At 36.0% G+C, this 20,672-nt stretch overlaps 1 protein-coding gene across 20 annotated transcripts in view; it reads left to right on the plus strand.

The window, feature by feature from the left end:
- The window catches only part of STAU2 (staufen double-stranded RNA binding protein 2), a 330,469-nt gene that overhangs the window by 23,056 nt on the left and 286,741 nt on the right, over positions 1-20,672 (plus strand). For 6 of the 20 annotated variants that reach the window (XM_055349013.2, XM_019032509.3, XM_055349017.2 and 3 more), the window contains one exon: positions 14,720-14,850. The exons of 12 other annotated variants lie outside the window; for them this stretch is intronic. In XM_055349013.2, coding sequence (XP_055204988.2) covers positions 14,737-14,850 — 114 coding nt within the window. In that variant the 5' untranslated portion in view covers positions 14,720-14,736. Of the gene's footprint in view, positions 1-10,950; positions 11,060-14,719; positions 14,851-20,672 lie in introns of those variants that run through there. 2 more of the 20 variants (XM_055349012.2, XM_055349016.2) reach the window with 2 other exon arrangements.

The raw sequence follows: 20,672 nt of genomic DNA on the forward strand, positions 1-20,672 counted from the left end.
CAAGTGATTCTTGAGAGAGAAGAAACAAACGAGGTGAGTCCTACAATTGCCCCAGGCCTACTGCACTGAGAGATTTTCCAGGATGTGACATAGAGAGTAGAAACTGAGATGTGGAGTCTGGCAGACTCTGAGTTGAGAAGATGTTGCTGCTCTGGAGCGAACTAGTAAATTATAAAAGCAAGACTTGAAAGGAACAAACTGTTTCCAAATTACTCAACTGTATGCCTGGACAAAGTCCAAAAAGATTTATAGGAGTCATATAGCAAGGTAAAATTAACAAGGTATGTCATTCAGTTAAAGATTACCATGTGTGCAAAGAAGCATGAAATATGACCCATAATTATGAGAATCTTCAATCAAAATTGACACAGAACTGACACAGATGATAGAATTAGCAGAAGGCAGTAAAACATTATAACTGTATTCCATGTATTCAAAAAGTTAGAGATACAGAAGAGACAAAAAGACCCATATCAGACTTACAATGATGAAAACTACAACTGAGATGAAAAATATACGGTATGAGATTAATGATAAATTTGACATTGCAGAAAAAAGTATGAATGAACTTGAAGGCAGAGCAATAGAAACCATCCAGAATGAAGCATAGAGAAAGAAGAAAAAAAAGTCAGTGAGCTGTGGGACACACTCAAGCAGCCAAATAGATGAATAATTATAGTTCTCAAGGGACATAATATACAGAAGAATATATTTTAAGAAATAATGGCCAAAAATGTTTTAGACTTAAGCCATAAACCTACAGATAAAGAAGTTGAATGAGTTTTAAGTATAAGAAACATAAAACTACACCAAGGTATAGCAGGTCCTCAAATAATGTTTCTTTCAACATCATTTTGTCATAATGTTGATGAGAGAAAAAGAATTGATTCCTGGCTGGGGCCAGTATTGGTGTGATGTTTTCATGTTCTTCCCATGTCTGCATGGGTTTTCTTTGGCACTTCAGTTTCCTCCCACATTAGGGAGATGTGAGCATTAGGTTAATTGGCCTCTCTAGATTGTTCCAGTATGAGTTAGTCTGTTGTGTGTGTGTGTATGTGTGTATGTGTGTGTGGGTGTGTGGGCACACGCGCTCTCTAGTATGGAATAGCATTCTGTCTACGGCTGGTTTCTGCCTTGTGCCCTGAGCGGCTAGGATACGCTACTGACCACCTGTGACCCTGAACTAGAAAAATTGGGTAAATAATTATCTTACTTGTTTTTATTAATCTTTCTTAAGTGTATGTGTAGCTCACATTCATTTCATTGTTTAATATTAGAAGTGTTTTGGTATTTATTTAGAAGTTTGGTGATGTTTTTGTAACTAGAAATACACTGTAGGAACTTAACACTTGTTTATGTCGATTGGACCATGGTAAATTTGGTTCTGTTCTACTTTGTTTCACTTGAAGTTGCAGCTTCCAAGAACCTATTGATGATGTTAAGTGAGGACTCACTATACATTATAATCAAATTGTTGAAAGCCAATGATAAAGAGTAAATCTGAAAAGCAGTCAGAGAAAGAGATGTGGTCATTTTGCATGTAGAGGAAGAAAGATAAAGATGATTATCTTAATAGATTTATCAGAAACGATATAAGCAAACAAACTGGGGAAGCATCTTTAAAGTACTGAAAGATGAAAAATGTCAATCTATAATTCTGTATCTGACAAAAATATGTTTCTAAAATAAAGATGAGATAAAGATGTTTACAACACAGAAGCAGAAAGAATTTATTGCTAACATTTCCCCTCTGGAAGAAAATTTAAAAAGCAATTCTTCAGACAGCAGGAAAATGATACCAGATGCAAATATGGAGTTACATGAAAGAAAGAACACTAGAAATGGTAACTACTTGGGTAAATACATAAGATTTTCTTTCTTATCAGTTAAATCTCCTTAAAAGATAACTGACTGCTTAAAGCAAAAATATTAACAAGCTGTTGTGGGGTTTATAACTTATCTAAAAGTAAAATGCATGATAACAATAGCTAAAAGGCAGGGAGGGAGAAATGGAGGTATACTGTTATAAGATTCTTTTGCTCTGTGTGAGGTGATAATATCACTGGAAGATAGACTGTGTTAAGTTAAAAATGTATACTGTAAACTCTAGAGTAGCCCCTAAAATAGCAAAATAGAGAGTTACAACTAATAAGCCAATAAAAAGGAGATCAAATGGAGTCACACAAAATAATTCAACAGAAGTCCAAAAAGAAGAAAAAAGGAACAAACACCAAATGGGACAAATATAAAATAAATAGCAAGATGATAGAATCAAACCTAACCATATGAATAGTCACACTAAATGTAAATAGTCTAAACACTCCAATTTAAAGGCTGAATTTGTCAGATTGGATCTAAAAGCAAGATCCAACTATATGCTTGCCTGCAAGAAATAGTTTATAAACAAACAGGTTAAAAGTAAAAGAATGGGAAAAGATATAATATGGTAACCTAGTCAAAAGCAACTTGGAGTGGCTATATTAATATTAAAGTATATTTCAGAGCAAGGAATATTTCCAGGGATAAAGAAGGTCATTTCATTTATAATGGTAAAGAGGTCAGTTAAGAGGACATAATGATGTTACATGTTTATGCACCTAATAACAGAGCTTCAAAACACATGAAACAAAAACTGATAGAAATGCGAGGAGAAATTGAGAAATCCAGTCATAATTGGAGATTTTAGTAACCCCTGTCAATAATTGATAGAAGTGGACAGAAAATCATCAAAGATATAGTAGACTTGAATGACTGTTAACCAACTTGACCTAATTGCATTTATAGAACACTCTACCTGAAAAGAGTAGAATACGTATTTGTTCACAAGTTTATCCAAAACATTTGCAACGATAAACCATATTTTGGGCCATAAAGTACTTTTTTTTTTTTTTTTTTTTTTTGGAGGTGGGGTTTTGCTTTGTTCACACTGTAGTGAAGTGGTACCACCATGGGTCACTGCAGCCTTGACCTCCTGGGCTCAAACAATCCTCCCATTTCTGCTCCCCAAGTATCTAGGACTATAAATGTGTGCCGCCACACCCAGCTAATATTCTTTTTTTTTTTTTGTAGTGTTGGGATCTTACTGTGTTGCCCAGGCTGGTCTAGAACTCCTGGGTTCAGGTGATCCTCCTGCCTCTGCCTCCCAAACTCCTAGGATTACATGCGTGAGCCATGGTGCCTGGCCATGAAACAAGTCTTAAATGAATTCAAAAGGATTCAAGTCATAAAAAATTGTATCTGATTACAGTGGAATTAGGAATCATTAACAGAAAGATTCTTGGGAAATCTCTAAATATTTGGAAATTAAAAAATATAAGTAATCTATGGTTTAAAAAGAAGGAAAGGTAAATTAGAAAGTATTTTAAACTAAATGACAACAGCAATACAACATTAGAAGATATTGCTAAAACAGTATTTAGGGAGAAATTTATAGCTCCAAATGTATATATTTTGAAAGAAGAATGAACTCAAATAGCTCAAATATTTGACTTCAGCTTCCATCTTAAGAGACTAGAAAAAGAAGAGCAAATTAATCCCAAAGGAAGAAGAAGAAAATGGATAACCTGAATAGCTTTTTTTTTTTTTTTTTTTTTGAGGCTGGGTCTCACTCTGTCGCCCAGGCTGGAGAGCAGTGGTCCGATAATAGCTCACTGTGGCCTTGACCTCAAGTAATCTTCCCACTTCAGCCTCCTAGCTGGGACTTCAGGCACATGCTACCATGCCTGGCTAATTTTTTTATTTTTAATGTTTGTAGAGATAAGGTTTCACCATGTTGTACTGACTGGTCTCTAACTCCTGGGCTCAAGTGATCCTCTTTCTTTGGCCTGAAGTGGTAGGATTACAGACATGAGCTATCATGCCTAGCCCTGAGTAGCTTTTTATATGTTAAAGAAATAAAAATTGTAGTAAAAGTCTACTTAAAAAGAAAACTCTAGGTCCAGATAGTTTCACTGGTGAATTATACAAGTTAAGGAAAAAATAATATCAATTTTATATGCTTTTAAAAATATTGAAGTGGAAGGAATTTTTTACAAGGCTCATGATGCCAGCATTACTGGGATACCAGAATCAGACAAATACATTTTAAGGAAATTACAGACCAGTATGTCTCATAAATATAATTGCAAAAATCTAAACAAAGTTTCAGCAAATCTAATTCAACAGTTTATTAAAAGGATAATATGTCATGACCATGTGGGGTTTATCCCAGGAATGTGGGGTTGGTTTAATGTTCAAAAAAATCAGTAGTGTAATTTACCATGTTAATGAACTAAAAAGCAAAAATCACATGATCATCTCAATAGATGCAGAAAAATCATTTGATAAAATCTAATATTCAGTATCATAAAGACTCTCAGCAAACTAGAAGTGGAAGTGAACTTTCTCAGTCTGCTAATGTGCTTCTATGAAAAACCTTATTAGCTGACCTTGTACTTATTGGCGAAAAACTGGACACTTTTTTTTTTTGAGACAGTCTCGCTCTGTCGCCCAGGCTGGAGTGGCACGATCTTGGCTCACTGAAAGCTCCCCCTTGTGAGTTCATGCCATTCTCCTGCCTCAGCCTCCCTAGTAGCTGGGACTACAGGCACCCGCCACTATGTCTGGCTAATTTTTTTGTATTTTTTAGTAGAGACGGGGTTTCACCAGGTTAGCCAGGATGGTCTCGATCTCCTGACCTTGTGATCCACCCGCCTCGGCCTCCCAAAGTGCTGGGATTACAGGCGTGAGCCACCGCGCCCGGCCAAAACTGGACACTTTTTTTAAAAAAAGAAGACGGGATGTCCACTTTAACCAGTTCCGTTTGATGTTGCCGTGGAGGTTCTAGCCCATGCCATCATGCAAGAGAAGGAAATGCATGGTGTTCAGATTGGAAAGAAATGGATAAAACTGTCCTTATTCACAGATGACCTGATTGTCTATGTAGAAAATCTGATGGAATCCTACTAGAAATAATAAATTACTATAGCAGAGTTGCAGGATAGAAGAGCAGTATGCAAAAACCAATTGTGTTTCTATATATTAGCAGAGAACAATCATAAATGAAAATAAAAGAGTAGCATTTTCAAAAGCATCAAAAATATGAACTACTTAGAGATAAGTCTAACAAAATATGTTAAAGAAAATGAGAACTACAAAATACTGCTGCAAGAAATTAAAGGATACCTAAATAAGATACAGTTGATTCTCATTATTCATGGATTCTTTACCTAGGAATTGGCTTACTCACTAATTTTTATTTGTAACCCCAAAACCAACACTTGCAGTGCTTTTGTGGTCATTCTCAGACACTTGCAGGGGCAAAACATTTTGAATCACCCAGTGCACACGTATATACCCAGCTGGGATCAAACAAGACAGTGCTCTGCTTTCTTATTTTGGGTTTCATACTGTAAGCAAGTAGCCCTTTCTTGGTTTATTTAGTGCTGCATTTTTTGCGTGTTTGTGCTTTTTGTTGGTTATTTTGATGTTTACAAAGATGGTTATTTTGATGTTTAAAACGTTTAAAGTGTAATGTTTAAGTGCCATATAGTGTTTCTAAGTACTGGGAGGCTCTGATATGCCTTACGGAGAATATATGTGTATCGGATAAGCTTTATTCAGGCAGGAGTTAAACAGTACTATTGGACATGAGTTCAATGTTAATGAATCAGTAACATATATTAGTAATACATACTAAACAAGAAGTCTCTAAACAGAAACACATAAAACATGACGTATGATCAGTTCACAAAAATGTTAGCAGAAGCTTGCAAGAACCTAATACTTTAGTTCCCCTGGGAGCAATGGCTCTATAATTTCTAATTCACGCAACAGTCATTGACATATTATTATCTCAATAATGAGAAGTGACTGTATATCCTTTTCATGGGTTGGAATACTCAACTTTGTTAAAATGTTGATTTTCACCAAATTACTCTATAGATTTAAGAGACTTATATTTCAATCTTTGCAGGCTTTTTTACAGAACTGCACAGGGTGATTCTAAAATTCATATGGAAATTTAAAGAACTTTAAACAACTGTGAAAAAGAACAGTGTGGGAGCCAACACTACCTGATTTCAAGAATTAAAAAGCTGTAAAATAGTTTGGCATAAAAATAGGTAAATAGGCGGGAGAATCGCTTGAACCCAGGAGATGGAGGTTGCAGTGAGCTGAGATTGCGCCACTGCACTCCAGCCTGGGCGACAGAGCGAGACTCCGTCTCAAAACAACAACAACAACAACAACAACAACAACAACAACAACAACAACAACAAAAGACAAATAGATCAGTGAAAACAGAATTGGTAGTCCAGAAATAAACTCCTTATATGTAGATAACTAATAATTTTGACAAAGACATAAAGGCAATGTAGTGGGAGAAATGTAGCCTTTTCCACAATTGGAAACAACTGGATATTGATATACAAAAAATGGATTCATACCTTGCACTGTATACAAAAACTAACTCAAAATGGCTTCTGGACTTAAATGTAAAACCTAAAACTATAATGTTCGTGGAAGAAAACAGGAGAAAAAAATTTTTAGACCTCAGTTAGGTAATAATTTCTTAGATATACATTAAAAGTACAAACTATAAAAATTGATAAATTAGACTATTAAAATCTGCTCTTTAAAAGACACTGGTAAGAGAATAAAGAGAAAAGCCACAGTTTGGGGAAAAAATTTTATTTTTTTCGTAGTGATTCCCCTTTATTATTTTCTAAGATGACTGTCCATTTGCTCCAACATTGTTAGCAATTCATCTTTTTCCTACTACTTTATTAATTTTTTTTGGAGACAGAGTCTTGCTCTGTTCCCCAGGCTGGAGTGCAGTGGTACCATCTTGGCTCACTGCAGCCCCTCACCTCTTGGGCTCAAGTGATTCTTGTGCCTCAGCCTCCTGAGTAGGTGGGATCACAGGTGCACACTACCGTGCCCAGCTACTTTTTGTATTTTTAATAGAGGTGGGGTTTCACCATGTTGCCCAGACTGGATTTGAACTCCTGACCTAAAACGATCCACCTGCCTTGGCCTCCCAAAGTGCTGGGATTACAGGCGTGAGCCACCGCGCCTGGCCTAGAAGAAAATCTTTACCAAGCATATGTCTAATCAATAACTTGTATGTAGGATGTGTAAAGAACTCTTCAAATTCAGCAATAAGAAAAAAAAAATCAAAAGTGGTAAAATATTCAGACGCTTCACCACAGGAGATACAGATGACATATAAGCAAATGAAAAAAAGTTAATTAACAGTATTCATTAGGGAGATGCAAATTAAAATCACGAGGTATCATCATACACATATTTAGAATGACTGAAGTTAAGAAGACTGACCAAACTAAATACTGGTAAGGACACACTGTGTTTTTGTCCTGTTTAAATCTCTAGATAGCTTCACTGGAAAAGTTGGAGATGGAGGCACAACATGGCCTGCTTTAAGTCGGATCCTTGAGCATTATTTTTCTGTTTTTCAGGACCATGGTGGCACTGTCAAGACTAGAAGGAACTTACTCTGGCCGGGCGCAGTGGCTCACGCCTGTAATCCCAGCACTTTGGGAGGCCGAGGCGGGTGGATCACGTGGGGTCAGGAGTTCGAGACTGGCCTGACCAACATGGAGAAACCCCGTCTCTACTAAAAATACAAAAAATTAGCTGGGCGTGGTGGCGGGTGCCTGTAGTCCCAGCTACTTGGGAGGCTGAGGCAGGAGAATGGCGTGAACCCGGGAGGCGGAGCTTGCAGTGAGCCAAGATCACACCACTGCACTCCAGCCTGGGTGACAGAGCGAGACTCTTGTCTCAAAAAAAAAAAAAAAAAAAAAAAAAAAAAAATTAGCTGGGCGTGGTGGCGCATGCCTGTAATCCCAGCTACTCAGGAGGCTGAGGCAGAAGAATCGCTTGAGCTTGGGAGGCGGAGCTTGCAGTGAGCCGAGATCGCGCCACTGCACTGTAGCCTGGGTGACAGAGCGAGACTCCGTCTCAAAAAAAAAAGAAGATAAATATATGATCACACAGTAAGCTGCTGTAACTTTTGTCATTCACCAGTTTGCAAAGTTTTCCCATGTTGATTCGTAAGCTCTGTACCTCTTTCTCTTTTCAAAGCTGCATAATTCATGTAGTTTAACCAATTTTTGGTAAATAATAATATTTATCTTATTTATAGTTTTTGCTATTATAGTCTTGTTTTCCAGATTATCATTGCAAATGTCTTCCTGTAGTATGAATCCTCAGATTAATAATTGCTGTTTTAAAGATAGGTACAATTGAAACTTTAATCAATGTTGCCCATCAAAAATTTTGTACTAATTTGTATTTGCACCAACAGAATTCTCACCCATTTTCCCCACATACTTGTTAATACTTAAATGATTATTAAAAAAAAATCTTTATCAGTCTAATAGGGGAAAATTATATATCACTGGAATTTGAATTTTTTTCTTTTTTTTTTTTTTTTTTTTTGACAGTCTCACTCTGTTGCCCAGGCTAGAGTGTAGTGGTGCCATCTCAGTTCACTGCAACTTCCGCCTCCCAGGTTCAAGCGATTCTGGTGCCTTAGCCTCCTGAATAGGGACTACAGGCATGTGCCACCATGCCTGGCTGATTTTTGTATTTTGAATAGAGACAGGGTTTCACCATCTTGGCCAGGCTTTCACCATGTTGGCCAGGCTCTTTAACATTCTTTTGAACAGGTATATTTACTCAAGAAATTATGTGAATTGTGTGTACCTTTGCCCTTTTTTCCTATTGGCTTTAAAAAAATTGATTTATAGTATCTTTATTTTATGAATGTTAACAGTTTGTCTTCACTTTTTTTTTTTGAGACGGAGTCTCGCTCTGTTGCTTAGGGTGGAGTGCAGTGGTGCGATCTTGGTTCCACTTGCAACCACCACCTCCCGGGTTCAAGTGATTCTCTCGCCTCAGCCTCCTGAGTAGCTGGGATTACAGGCACCCGCCATCATGCCTGGCTAATTTGTATATTTTTGTAGAGACGGGGTTTCACCATGTTGGCCAGGCTGGTCTGGAACTCCTGACCTCAGGTGATCTGCCCACCTTGACCTCCCAAAGTGCTGGGATTCCAGACGTGAGCCACCACGCCTGGCCTTTCTTCACATATTGCAAGTATTTCTTCTGTATACAAAAACTAACTCAAAATGGCTTAGACTTTAGTGTCATATGTGGTATGTTTTGCTTTAGAGAAGTTTTATTATTTTTATGTTGTTAACTATCAGTTTTTGCCTTTATGGCTTCTAGGTTCCTTTTCATATCTAGGAAGGCCTTCTGTGTTACAGGAGTATGACAGATATTTAGCTAATTTCCGTTAGTTTTTGTGAAATTTTTGTATTTTGCATTTTAATATTTCTGAAATTTATCTTTGTGTTTATGTGAGAGAGGAACTTAAATTTTTTCCTAATGGACAGACTGTTAAAAATGGAGCAGTTTGATGCCTGGGTAGTTCGTCAGTAATTTTGCTTGGACAGCCTTATGTTAGGGTCTAATTTGAAAATAGAAGGTTTGTTTTAGTTAATAGCTGGGGACATATCTGTCAGATTGCTCCTAGAAGGCAAGAGCCCATGAAAGGGTCCTTTGCTCTTTTGACTTTTTTCTTTCTTATTTTACTTGGGAATTAGGATGAGTTCCCTCCAATAGCAGAGAATAGAGAAAGGGGAACCAGTAAAGAGACATAGAAACTGTGTTTAAGGCTGGGCGTGGTGGCTTACGCCTGTAATCCCACCACTTCGGGAGGCTGAGATGGGCGGATCACCTGAGATCGGGAGTTCGAGACCAGCCTGACCAATATGGAGAAACCCCGTCTCTACTAAAAAAACAAAATTAGCTGGGCGTGGTGGTGCATGCCTGTAATTCCAGCTACTTGGGAGACTGAGGCAGGAGAATCACCTGAATCCAGGAGGTGGAGGTTTCAGTGAGCCGAGATCGCACCCTTGCACTGCAGCCTGGGCAACAAGAGTGAAACTTTGTCTCAAAAAAAAAAAAAAAGGAAAGAAACTGTGTTTAAGTCATTTCTGGGACCAAGGATGGAAAGGATTCTTTGGAATGATTTGCCTTGCGAAGCGAGGTAGTCTGTGACCTTACTAGCAACAGTTCTGGCTGGAATATAGCTACTTTAAAAAATGCTACTTTAAGTTCCGGTTTAGGAAACTTTTGGTGTTCTAGTGAATTCTGGTCACATAGTTTTATTCTGCTGTTTTTTCTCATGAATTCTGTATTCTGCCAGTTTTCTGCTTGCATTTGCTAGAAAGTTATGTTGTTTTATGTGCTTTCTCCTGTGTCTATACTCGTTGAAAAGCTTGGACTGTCTTTCTCTCATGTTCCCTTGTTACCTAAGTGAATTTTTGCTTTCCTTATCTAATCACCACCTCTTAAAACTTGACTTTCCATACACCCTTTGTCTAAGGAGTTTTTGTAACAGCCTTATTATAGTACTTATATTGTGATTTATTGTGTTTGTCTATTGTCTGTGTCTGTTTCTTCTATCAGACTGTGAACTCCTTTGGGGACAGATCATTTTGCCTGTGAGCTACATTATTTTGTAGCTTGTTCAGTGACTTGAACACAGTTGCTGTGTTTCTTCACTGGTTCCTACACATACAAATGAACAGGCAAAATGAAGATTCAAATTCCAGAGTCCAGGACATTTTGTGAAGACATAAAAATAGAGTGAATCTAAAAATAGAGTGTATTTATGTTTTTGTTGGATATGCAAATACTGTTATTATAAATATGTATTTTACCAGTGTTTCTTATCAAAGTTGTAAGTTACATCTAACCAAGTTTCGTATCAGTGAAGGTAGAATATTTCCTAGCACACGTAAACCTTTAATATAATTTATATCATATTTGAGAATTTTTCAGTGGAAACGAACTTATGGGTTTATAAGTCAGTGGAAAAAATAATAACAAATACATGCTTTTCACAGACTACTACAGAAATATACTTGTTTTTTGTTTTGTTTTGTTTTGAGAGAGGATCTCACTCTGTCACCCAGGCTGGATTGCAGTCTGGAACTCCTGGGCTCAAGCAATCCTTCTATCTCAGCCTTCTGAGTATCAAGGAGTACAGGTATGTGCCATGACATATGGCTAATGTTTTTATTTTTTTGTAGAGATGAGGTCTCGCTATGTTGTCCAGGCTGTTCTCAAACCCCTGGCCTTAAGCGATCCTCCCGCCTCTGCCTCCCAATGTACTGGGATTACAGATGTGAGCCACTATGCCCAGCCAAGAAGTATATTTGTATGAGTAAAATCAATTTATTGTAACAGAATATTTTAACTAAGAATATTTTTACTTAGTTTTATAAACTCTTTTTTCATGACTTTTTATGTCACTGTTTTAATATTTGATGATAGTGTAATTGTTTTAACAAATGTTTAAATCAGAATAATAATGAATTTTTAATCATTGTTAACAGTGTTTGGTATTATCTCATTCAATCCATGCAATTATCCAGTGAGATAAGAACAACTATTATCTCTATTTTACTTTGTGGGAAAGTGAGATTTAAGTACTTTCTCAAGGTCACACAGATATTAGTAAGTGACAGAGATATCCAAAACAGGCTCTTAACCATCATGTGGCAGTTGTTCTTTCAAAGTGGCAGTCTGAGATTGTGAATCCATTTTTATTAATTTTATTTACTTCTAAGTAGGTCTCTACTATTCCAGCCACCAAATGGACTTGAAGCCTATTTCAAAATATCTTCAGTGATAACATCTATAGGTCTTTGAAAATGCATACCTGTGTAACATTATGTTCATTTCTCACTTTTTTGCACTATTGACTTCTCTAAAAAAGATTTATATAACTTTTTTATGTGTCTCAGATTTTATAGACCAGTTTGTTTTTATAGATGCTCTATCTAAATTTTGGTGTAATTTAAAAGTTATTGCTGTATTACTGAGCTCTCTGTCAAGTAAGAATCCTATTAAGATTTCTCATTAAATAAAGGAACAACTATTTGTTTTAATCCCTTTTTAAAATAAAACATTACAACTATGACTATTTCCTAAGTTATCAACTTTAAACATTTTGATTTTAATTTTGAAGCTTTATCAAAGTGGGATCTTGGACACTTCTCACACTAAAACTTCAGTCACCCATTAAAATGTGTTACTGGATTCATGTTAACTTTTATGAAGCAGGAAGTCAGAATTAATGGAATATAAGTTTTATACCATGTTATTTGTTAACATTTTCCTTTAGAGGATTTAGATTAGGTTTTCATACCAAATGGGTTCATTATAAATGAACCATTTAAATCGCTGTTTAATATGTGTAGAACCTATGCTATTAGCAATTTTCATAGTATAAAATTTTCACACTACGTTTGTATGCTTCTGATATTTTTTGCATTGTAACAGATGAATACGCAGCATTACTGAATTACGAAAATTACACAGTGGTGGTATAAATGCTATTTGTGTTATGCAAAATTGGCTGATTTTTATCAGACTTTAATATTTTCTCATTTTTAACCAATTATTCTGCTTTTGCTTTTTGATATTAAATTGGCTGTGCTGTCTGTTGCACTTGAATTCATGCAATGGTATGCAAAGGCTAAAACTGATTATCGGCTCAGGTTACCTTGTATTTTCTTATGACGACTGACTTTCCGAATTGAACAGGATGTTTTATAAAATTTGTGTGATATGCAATGGAATAGGTAAAATGCAGGTTTTCTCAAAACTGTCTTGACTTTTGTCTTTTTTGTACTTTTCCCAAAAGTAATAATTACTAGTTTTTTTTTTTTTTTGCAAGCCACTTACAATGGCTTAATTGTAGCATCTACTGTCAGCTGTCTTGGCCCTACAATTGGTTGCTTAGATTCCTTCATTTTACTTAGGTCTTACCAGGTGCTTACGTAGTTTTCTTATAAAATAGTTTCTTAATCATAATTATCGCAATCAAGCCATTGTACAAATTATTGGGCCTGTTAAGAGTATTAGAAATGTAAAAGAATATTATTTTTAATATTAAACTTTGGCCTAGGAAGTTTGTAGATGAAGTTCCTAAAGCCAGCCATTTTCATTCATTTTAAGTATTCTTGTGACTACGATTGAACTGTATTTATTGTGACTATAGTTTAAATGAGCAGGAAGTAATCCACTTGCATGTTTTATGCTTAGATTTTAAAATATTTTTTGGCATTTTTTTTATGGGAAGTGAAAGAAAAAAGTAATTAAATGTGTCTATAAATGAGAGAAAGGAAAAATATAGGTTAAAATAATGTGGTATTAGAAAAATATTCTGAAGCTATAATAGTACCTTGTATTTGCGATGTAGTTTAGAAAACCATATCATACATTTACAACTCTTAATCTCACAACAACTTTGGGACTTAAGCGGGATAGATTTATTTCTCTCATTTTATAGAAAGAATAGAAGGCTTAGTGAGTTTTAAGTAAAATCATTGAGATCTTGACAGTTAGAGAGGACTTCCTAAACAAGACGTAAAAAGCACAGACCATAAAAGGAAAAGTTGGTAACTATAATACAAAAAAAAAAAAAAAAAAAGGATAGAAGCCTGTAGTTCAGCTACTTGGGAGGCTGAGTAGGGAAAATAGCTTGAACCCAGGGTTAGAGTCCAGCCTGGGCAACATAGTGAGACTGTCTCTGAACAAGAAAAATCCCAAACAAACATAAAATAGTAGTGGAGAAAAATATCCAAAGAACAATAATGGGATACTGTTTGTCAAATATCAAATTATCAGAAATTAAAATACTTGATTATATTCCGTGTTTTTGAGCTTGAGGAGAAACGGTAGGGGAAGGTAATTTGGTACAGTCATTTTGAGAGCTATTTGACAGCATGCTCTCTTTAAGAGTGAAGAATTGGAAACAACCCAGTGTCTCAGAGGAGTGGATAAAAAAACTGGTGCAATATTGTAAAAGGAATTCTATGGTAGTTAAAATTAATGTGCTAGATTTATATAAGTAAAAGTCTTGAGAACACAATGAAGAGTGAAGAAAGTAAACTGTGAGAATGTTTATTATAATGCTATAATACCATTTATGTGAGTCTAGAACCACATACATCAATACTCTAAAAGATATAAGGAACTTAACAGGAATGGAATACCACCTATTTTCTTTTTTTAATAAGAGTTAAACATGGAACATGGTTAATAAGCACTGGGTGTTAGGTACATGGGCACTTGTTAAATTATTCTTTTTACAACTTTGAAAATTTATTTAAAAAAACAGAAAGGGGAGTTAATTTGTTTAGAGTCACTGAAAAATTGTAGTTGGAAGAGCTAGTACTTAAACTTAGGACCTGATTCCCAAGTCTAGAGCTTTTTCTAACACACTGCCTCATAATGAGAAGGAAAAAAATTGAGATGAAACGATCAAGAAGGTAGACAAAATTTAGTTTCATAGTAATAAGAACCAGGAAACGTATGTGTTTCTAGTAAATTTTTTGAGGGGAAAGGAAAGTTTTTAAGATAAAATTTATTATAATTTTACTTTAAAATCTTTAAGCATGCTGTTATATACATAGAACAACTTAGGTACTTAGGAAAAATTTTACCTTAATTTATTGTTTAAAATGTGATACATATTTCTGTTGCATGTAATGGAAGACATTAGGTAATTTGAATTTTTAAAATACAAAATTCATGAAAATAATTTAAATATACAATCTACCTTCAAAGTCAAAACTAGTTTTTCTTCCATTTTGTAAAGTCATTCTTCACAAAAACTTTATAGCCTTTTTATTTACAGCTTCTCTCCAAGATAAAATGGCAAACCCAAAAGAGAAAACTGCAATGTGTCTGGTAAATGAGTTAGCCCGTTTCAATAGAGTCCAACCCCAGTATAAACTTCTGAATGAAAGAGGGCCTGCTCATTCAAAGGTAAGGTTATGAAGAGAGGTGGTGAGACATACTTATCAAACTAACAGATTTATCATCTCAGATTTTAATCGTGCTTTATTTTGGGGAGTGGGGGTTCGGCAGATGGCTTGAAGGCTTTTAGTTCTACATTAATAATATTTCAAAGTATGTAACTAAACTATTTTGTAGCTCACTATGGTTTACAAAGCTCTTTTAGATATAGTACTTCATATAAATCTTAATAAAACCACATGATATATGGATTTTTGATTTCCATTTTGTAATTTAAACTCAGGCACAGGAAAGTTAAGTGACTTGCTTAATAGTTCATAAGTGCCAGTGCCAGTACTTGAATATATTTTCTTTGGCTCCCAAATATGGTGTGCTTTCCATTAAATCACAGCTGCTAAAGTAGAAATGGAGACAGAGTAAATATACCAACAGTTACCTAGTGAGACATCTTTTCCAATGTGATAGTTAATTCTAACATTAATCATTTATAAAAGTTGTATATACCACTGTTCTTATTATCTCTGCATTCACTTATATTGTTTTTTTAAATGGAAAGCAATTTTTATATATAGCTGTATACATTTATGTTTGCATATATACATGTTACAAATCTACAACTAATGCATTTATGTTTGAGCTCTATTCAATTGCTTACAATGTCTTAGTTGTGCATAATTTTCTATGGCACATTTAAATCTTGGCTATTGGAGATTATCATAATGATCATAAAATTTGTGTATAATGTAGCAGCATTTGTTCTCTAAGGGTTGATTAATCTTCTTAAAGCAACTGGCTATTAGGTTATTTGCATCCTGGCATCTCCTACAAACTAAGGAAAATAAGAGGAAACTACAATTTGTCAATTTTGTTTTCTATTAGTGGTTTTTATGAAGGATTTAGGGGCAACAATTTAATTTGTTCATATCTTTTGTTCTTGCTTTAGCAGAAGAAATAGTTGTAGCCTTGGTCTACCTTTCCAGGTATATGTCCTGACTCTCTTTCTGACTCATTCTGCCCTTAATCATGTTGAACTGTTTGCATTTCTCAGAATGCTTTATGTTCTTTTCACACCTCTCTGCCTTTGCCTAAGTTGTAGTGTCTTTCTGCCTTGAAGGTCCTTTTGCCCTTACTCATTGTTGAGCACTCAGCTCCATGTTACATCTTCCACATGTTTGTGAAACCTCTGATTCCTCTACTGGGCCTCCAGTGGGACCTATAGTTCTCTGTGGTAGCCGTTACTGTGTTATAGTACAGAAATACATGTTGGTCATTAGTTTTGTGCTAGACTGAGCTTATTTTTGGGTGTGTATTTTACTCTTTTACATTTCTTGGTCCCTGTAGTATATACTCTTTGCTCCTCATTGCCAATTCCAGGTATTCTTCCTTGAGACAATCCCCCAGTTTTGAGTTTCATATTAGCAGACACACTTCCCACATTCCCTCATGATTGTCATTTACATCTGGGTGATTCCATCACATTTCTTATGGCTCACTTTCACTCTCTTTAGCATTCCCCGTTTTAATTTTTGGTGATTTCAAGACTTAAACAGATGATTGTTCCAGCATGTTGACCTTTCAGTTTCTTTAACATCTCCGGTGATCTTGTTCTCTACTCTCCTTCAGCCACTCATGCCTATAATCACATTCTTGACCTTATCATTACCAATAACTGCATAATGTTAATTTCAGTCTTTCATCTTTCTGTGACACTTGCCTCAACTTTCTAGTTCATTCCCTCAGTAATTTGACTTCCACAGTCCTTTCATACTGCAGATCCATTGATTCTGCCACCATTTTACTATTCCTCTCTTTCCCCAATCCTCACATAGCTCTTTAACCTGCTTAAATGTTGTGTGCCTTTTATGTAGGTACCCTCAGCTGACTTGCCCAGCTCCTCCATTGTGTCCTGGATCCCAACCTGTTTCACCTCTTCAAGGCCATTTCTCCAGTTTTGCTTCTTCTGCCTTCTTCTCCCAAGAGTGAAGAGCTAGACTGCTCTTAACAGTTAGTGACATCATCCCTATCCTCTATATATGGTAAAGGAAGGTCAGCCTACCTGGGAAGTTTCTGGAGGACTCTTAGGAGGATTTGGTTTTCATTAAGATTCTTTAGGAATCCATTGTAATTTTTGGAAGGGTTTATGAACTGACCTTTTATCTATCTCCTTGTCTCACTGCTGGGGTTTTAAAGGCTAAACAGGTTTGTTGTGATGAAAGTAGATGACAGTCGGTCTCTTCTTATTTCTCGATAGTCCCAGGATTCCCTTGGTTTTAAGGAGATTTGGAGATCCCTTTTGCCAACCTGTGCCAGTTGCTGTAGGTGCTTTGGTGATACACCACCGCCCTTAGCCTGTAGGTTGCTTATTTTTAAAAAGAGTACTAGAATAATTGGCATGTTGTTGAGTGAAACATGATATTGATAAGTTTACATAATAATATAGTTAATATTAATCCTAATTGGCTAAGTCTGGATCCTTTTTGTGAAAAGCAAAATCATTTTCATTCATGTATGTCTATCAGTGGCCTTTAGGTGAGACATAAAATGTATTTTAATGAAATTAATGATAATCTCTGGTAAGAAAAATTTAAACCTAGTTTCAACTCATTAATTTTCTTGGGGCTGGGCATGGTGACTCATGCCTGTAATCCCAGAACTTTAGGAGGCCGAGGCGGGAGGATCACTTGAGGTCAGGAGTTTGAGAACAGCCTGGCCAACATGGTGAAACCCTTCTCCACTAAAAATACAAAAATTAGCCGGGGTGTGGTGGTGCGTGCCTATAATCCCACCTACTCGGGAGGCTGAGGCAGGAGAATTGCTTGAACCTGGGAGGTAGAGGTTGCAGTGAGCCAAGATTGCACCACTGCACTCCAGTTTGGGCTACAGAGTGAGACTCGGTCTCAAAAAAAAAAATTTTTTTCTTGGTACATTAATTATATGGCAATTCACACACATACTACACATATGCTGACATATGTGAGAAGTGGTTCTCAACTTTGGCTGTTAATTGGAATCATTTTGGGAGCTTTAAAAAATACTTATGCCTGAGTCTCATCCCCTTAATTTAATCGGTCTTGGGTGAAGCACACACATCAGGAATTTTTTAAAGCTCTGAAATGACTCAAAAGTACAGCCAGAGTTTGGAAACACAGGACAGAGGTTAATGTCTTCAGTATGGTATGGAATTGCCTTCTCTTATATCATGCTGACAGGTAGTGACCTATCTTACGTTTACATGATTTCCTCCTTCCCCCATGAGTATCACAAATTCTGAACAACTTTTAATATGTGACTATTAAAAAAAAATTAGTCTTTGCCTTGTCTTCTATTTTTCTGCTCAGTTTTTAATTGAACTCTGAAACAAGTTAGTATACCTTATAATAATGGGAGTTATTGTAATATTAGTTTATTTCCTAGGTACCTGTATACAGTTATTTTTTCTACAGATTATTGTTTTGGTTTGCTCAAATCTCGAAAGAAGGCTGTTTTAATTAGAATATGAGGAAGAGAGCCATGAATAACATAAAATGGTATTTTCTTCTTTTCCATTATTTTCCTATTCTGATAATTTGTTGGTAAGCCTGGCTAAGGTTCCAGTAAATTGCACTAGTGCTGATACTTTGAGATGGTTTACTTTGGAATGGGTATCACTGAGGGAGGCAATGTCATCCACTGGCCCTTAAGCCAAGTAGTCTTTAAAAAAAAATCTTTGCTAGAGTTGCCCAGCTTGATCTTTGCCCTTCATTGCCCAGCTTATGTGGCCTTGAACAACTAATTTAAAGTCTCAGTTTTCTTATCTGTAAATGGAGTAATATAATACCTCATAAAGTGGTATAATGGAGTGACGATTTGTAAGTTCTTAAGCATTGTGTTGATGATGGAGGTACCCAAATAATTATATCGTTGCTTATTAGTCATATATAGGACTAAAACAACCCCTTAGTAAAAGGTCTGTTGAGTATTTACTATGTGACAGGCACTGTCCCTGCACTGAAAATAAATAAGGTGCATATCATGCTGTTAGGAGTTTTGTCTCATAACATTCATTATGAAACCCACAACATCTTAAGATCTTACTTTTGCCTGTAATCCCAGCACTTTGGGAGGCCAAGGTGGGCAGATTATGAGATCAGGAGATCGAGATCATCCTGGTCAAAATGGTGAAACCCTGTCTCTACTAAAACTACAAAAATTAGCCAGGCATGGTGGCACGAGCCTTTAGTCCCAGCTACTCGGGAGGCTGAGGCAGGAGAATTGCTTGAACCTGGGAGGCAGAGGTTGCCGTGAGCTGAGATCGCGCCACTGCACTCCAGCCTGGCGACAGAGGGAGACTCCGTCTCAAAAAACAAACAAACAAAAATCTTACTTTTAATTTATTATGAAAAATGTGAAATAGATACCAACATTGAATATTTTGCCAAGATAAATTTATTTACCATCCCCTACCCACTTTTTTGAACTAAAGTTTTTAAAAGAACTATGTCTGTTCACTCATAAGTGCTTTGGTATGCATCTGTAACTGATAAGGACCTTTAAAAAAATTGCGCACTACACCGTCATTATGAGTAGATTAAGAAGCCCAAATATTATGTAATACATGGTCTGTATCCATCTTTTTTTTAATTAGACTTAGAGATGTCTTTTTACATTTGGTTTGTTCAAATAGGGTCCAAACAAGGATCATGTATTACATTTGGTGGCTATGTCTCTTTGGTCTCTTTTATTTATTAATACTAACACTCCTTTTATCCCCATCCCCTCTTTTCCTATGACATTGATTTGTTGGAGAAATAGAGTAATTTGTCCTATAAAATGTTCTACATCTTGAATTTGGCTGATTGTATGTAGTGATTGTTATATGAGGGGATTTCATCAGTTGATGAGTATTGGGCTAGAGCAGAGATTTTGAGCTGTAGGATGTGCCTCTTGAATACATAATTTTCAGGCACGATGAAATCATCATTTTCTTTCTATGTACATTTGCAGTGGAAGTATAGGATAAGAGAGTGAGGATAGTGGAAGGGAAATGTAGTAAAGAGTCATGAGAGAGAAAATACTAAAAAGATGGGAGAACATTTTTTGAAGCAATGCAAACTGACTTCTTTCATAATTTAACCCATGCCAAAAGTATTGTTTCTGCTTTATATCTGTGTGGAAAAAAAAGAACAAACATTTCCAGTGTCCCACAACATTTTTTCGTTCCTTGTTGTAATCATCTCTCTTTGTACCTGGGACCCCACACAGCTACTAATCTGCTTTCTGTGACTATAGATGAGTTTGCAGTTTCTAAAACTATATAAATGTAATCATATAGTGGTATGTACTCCTACCAGACTATTTTCACTTAGCATAGTTATTTTGAGTTTGCTCATGTTTTGTGTGTGTCAGTATTTCTTCCTTTTTATTATTGAGGAGTAGTCCATTATGTGTATATAGCACACTTTGCTTTTTGGACGTTCATCTGTTGATGGATATTTTGATTGTTTTTAGCTTTTTGCTATTACAATAAAGCTAATTTGAACATCTATATACAAGTCTTCATATAGACATTGTATTAGTCCATTCTTGTATTGCTATAAATACTTGAGACTGGCTAATTTATAAGAAAAGAGGTTTAGTTAGCTCATGGTTCTGCAGGCTCTACAGGAAGCATAGCAGCATCTGCTTTTGGGGGGGCCTCAGGATGCTTCCAATCATGGTGGAAGTAAAAGGCATGTCATATGGTAAAAGCAGGAGCAATGTGGGGATTGGGGGGGTCCCACACACTTTTATATGACCAGATCTCATGATAACTCACTATTGTGAGGACAGTACCAAGGGATGGCGCTAAACCA

Source organism: Gorilla gorilla, chromosome 7 (assembly GCF_029281585.2).
Source record: "Gorilla gorilla gorilla isolate KB3781 chromosome 7, NHGRI_mGorGor1-v2.1_pri, whole genome shotgun sequence".
Taxonomy (NCBI): Eukaryota; Metazoa; Chordata; class Mammalia; order Primates; family Hominidae; genus Gorilla; species Gorilla gorilla.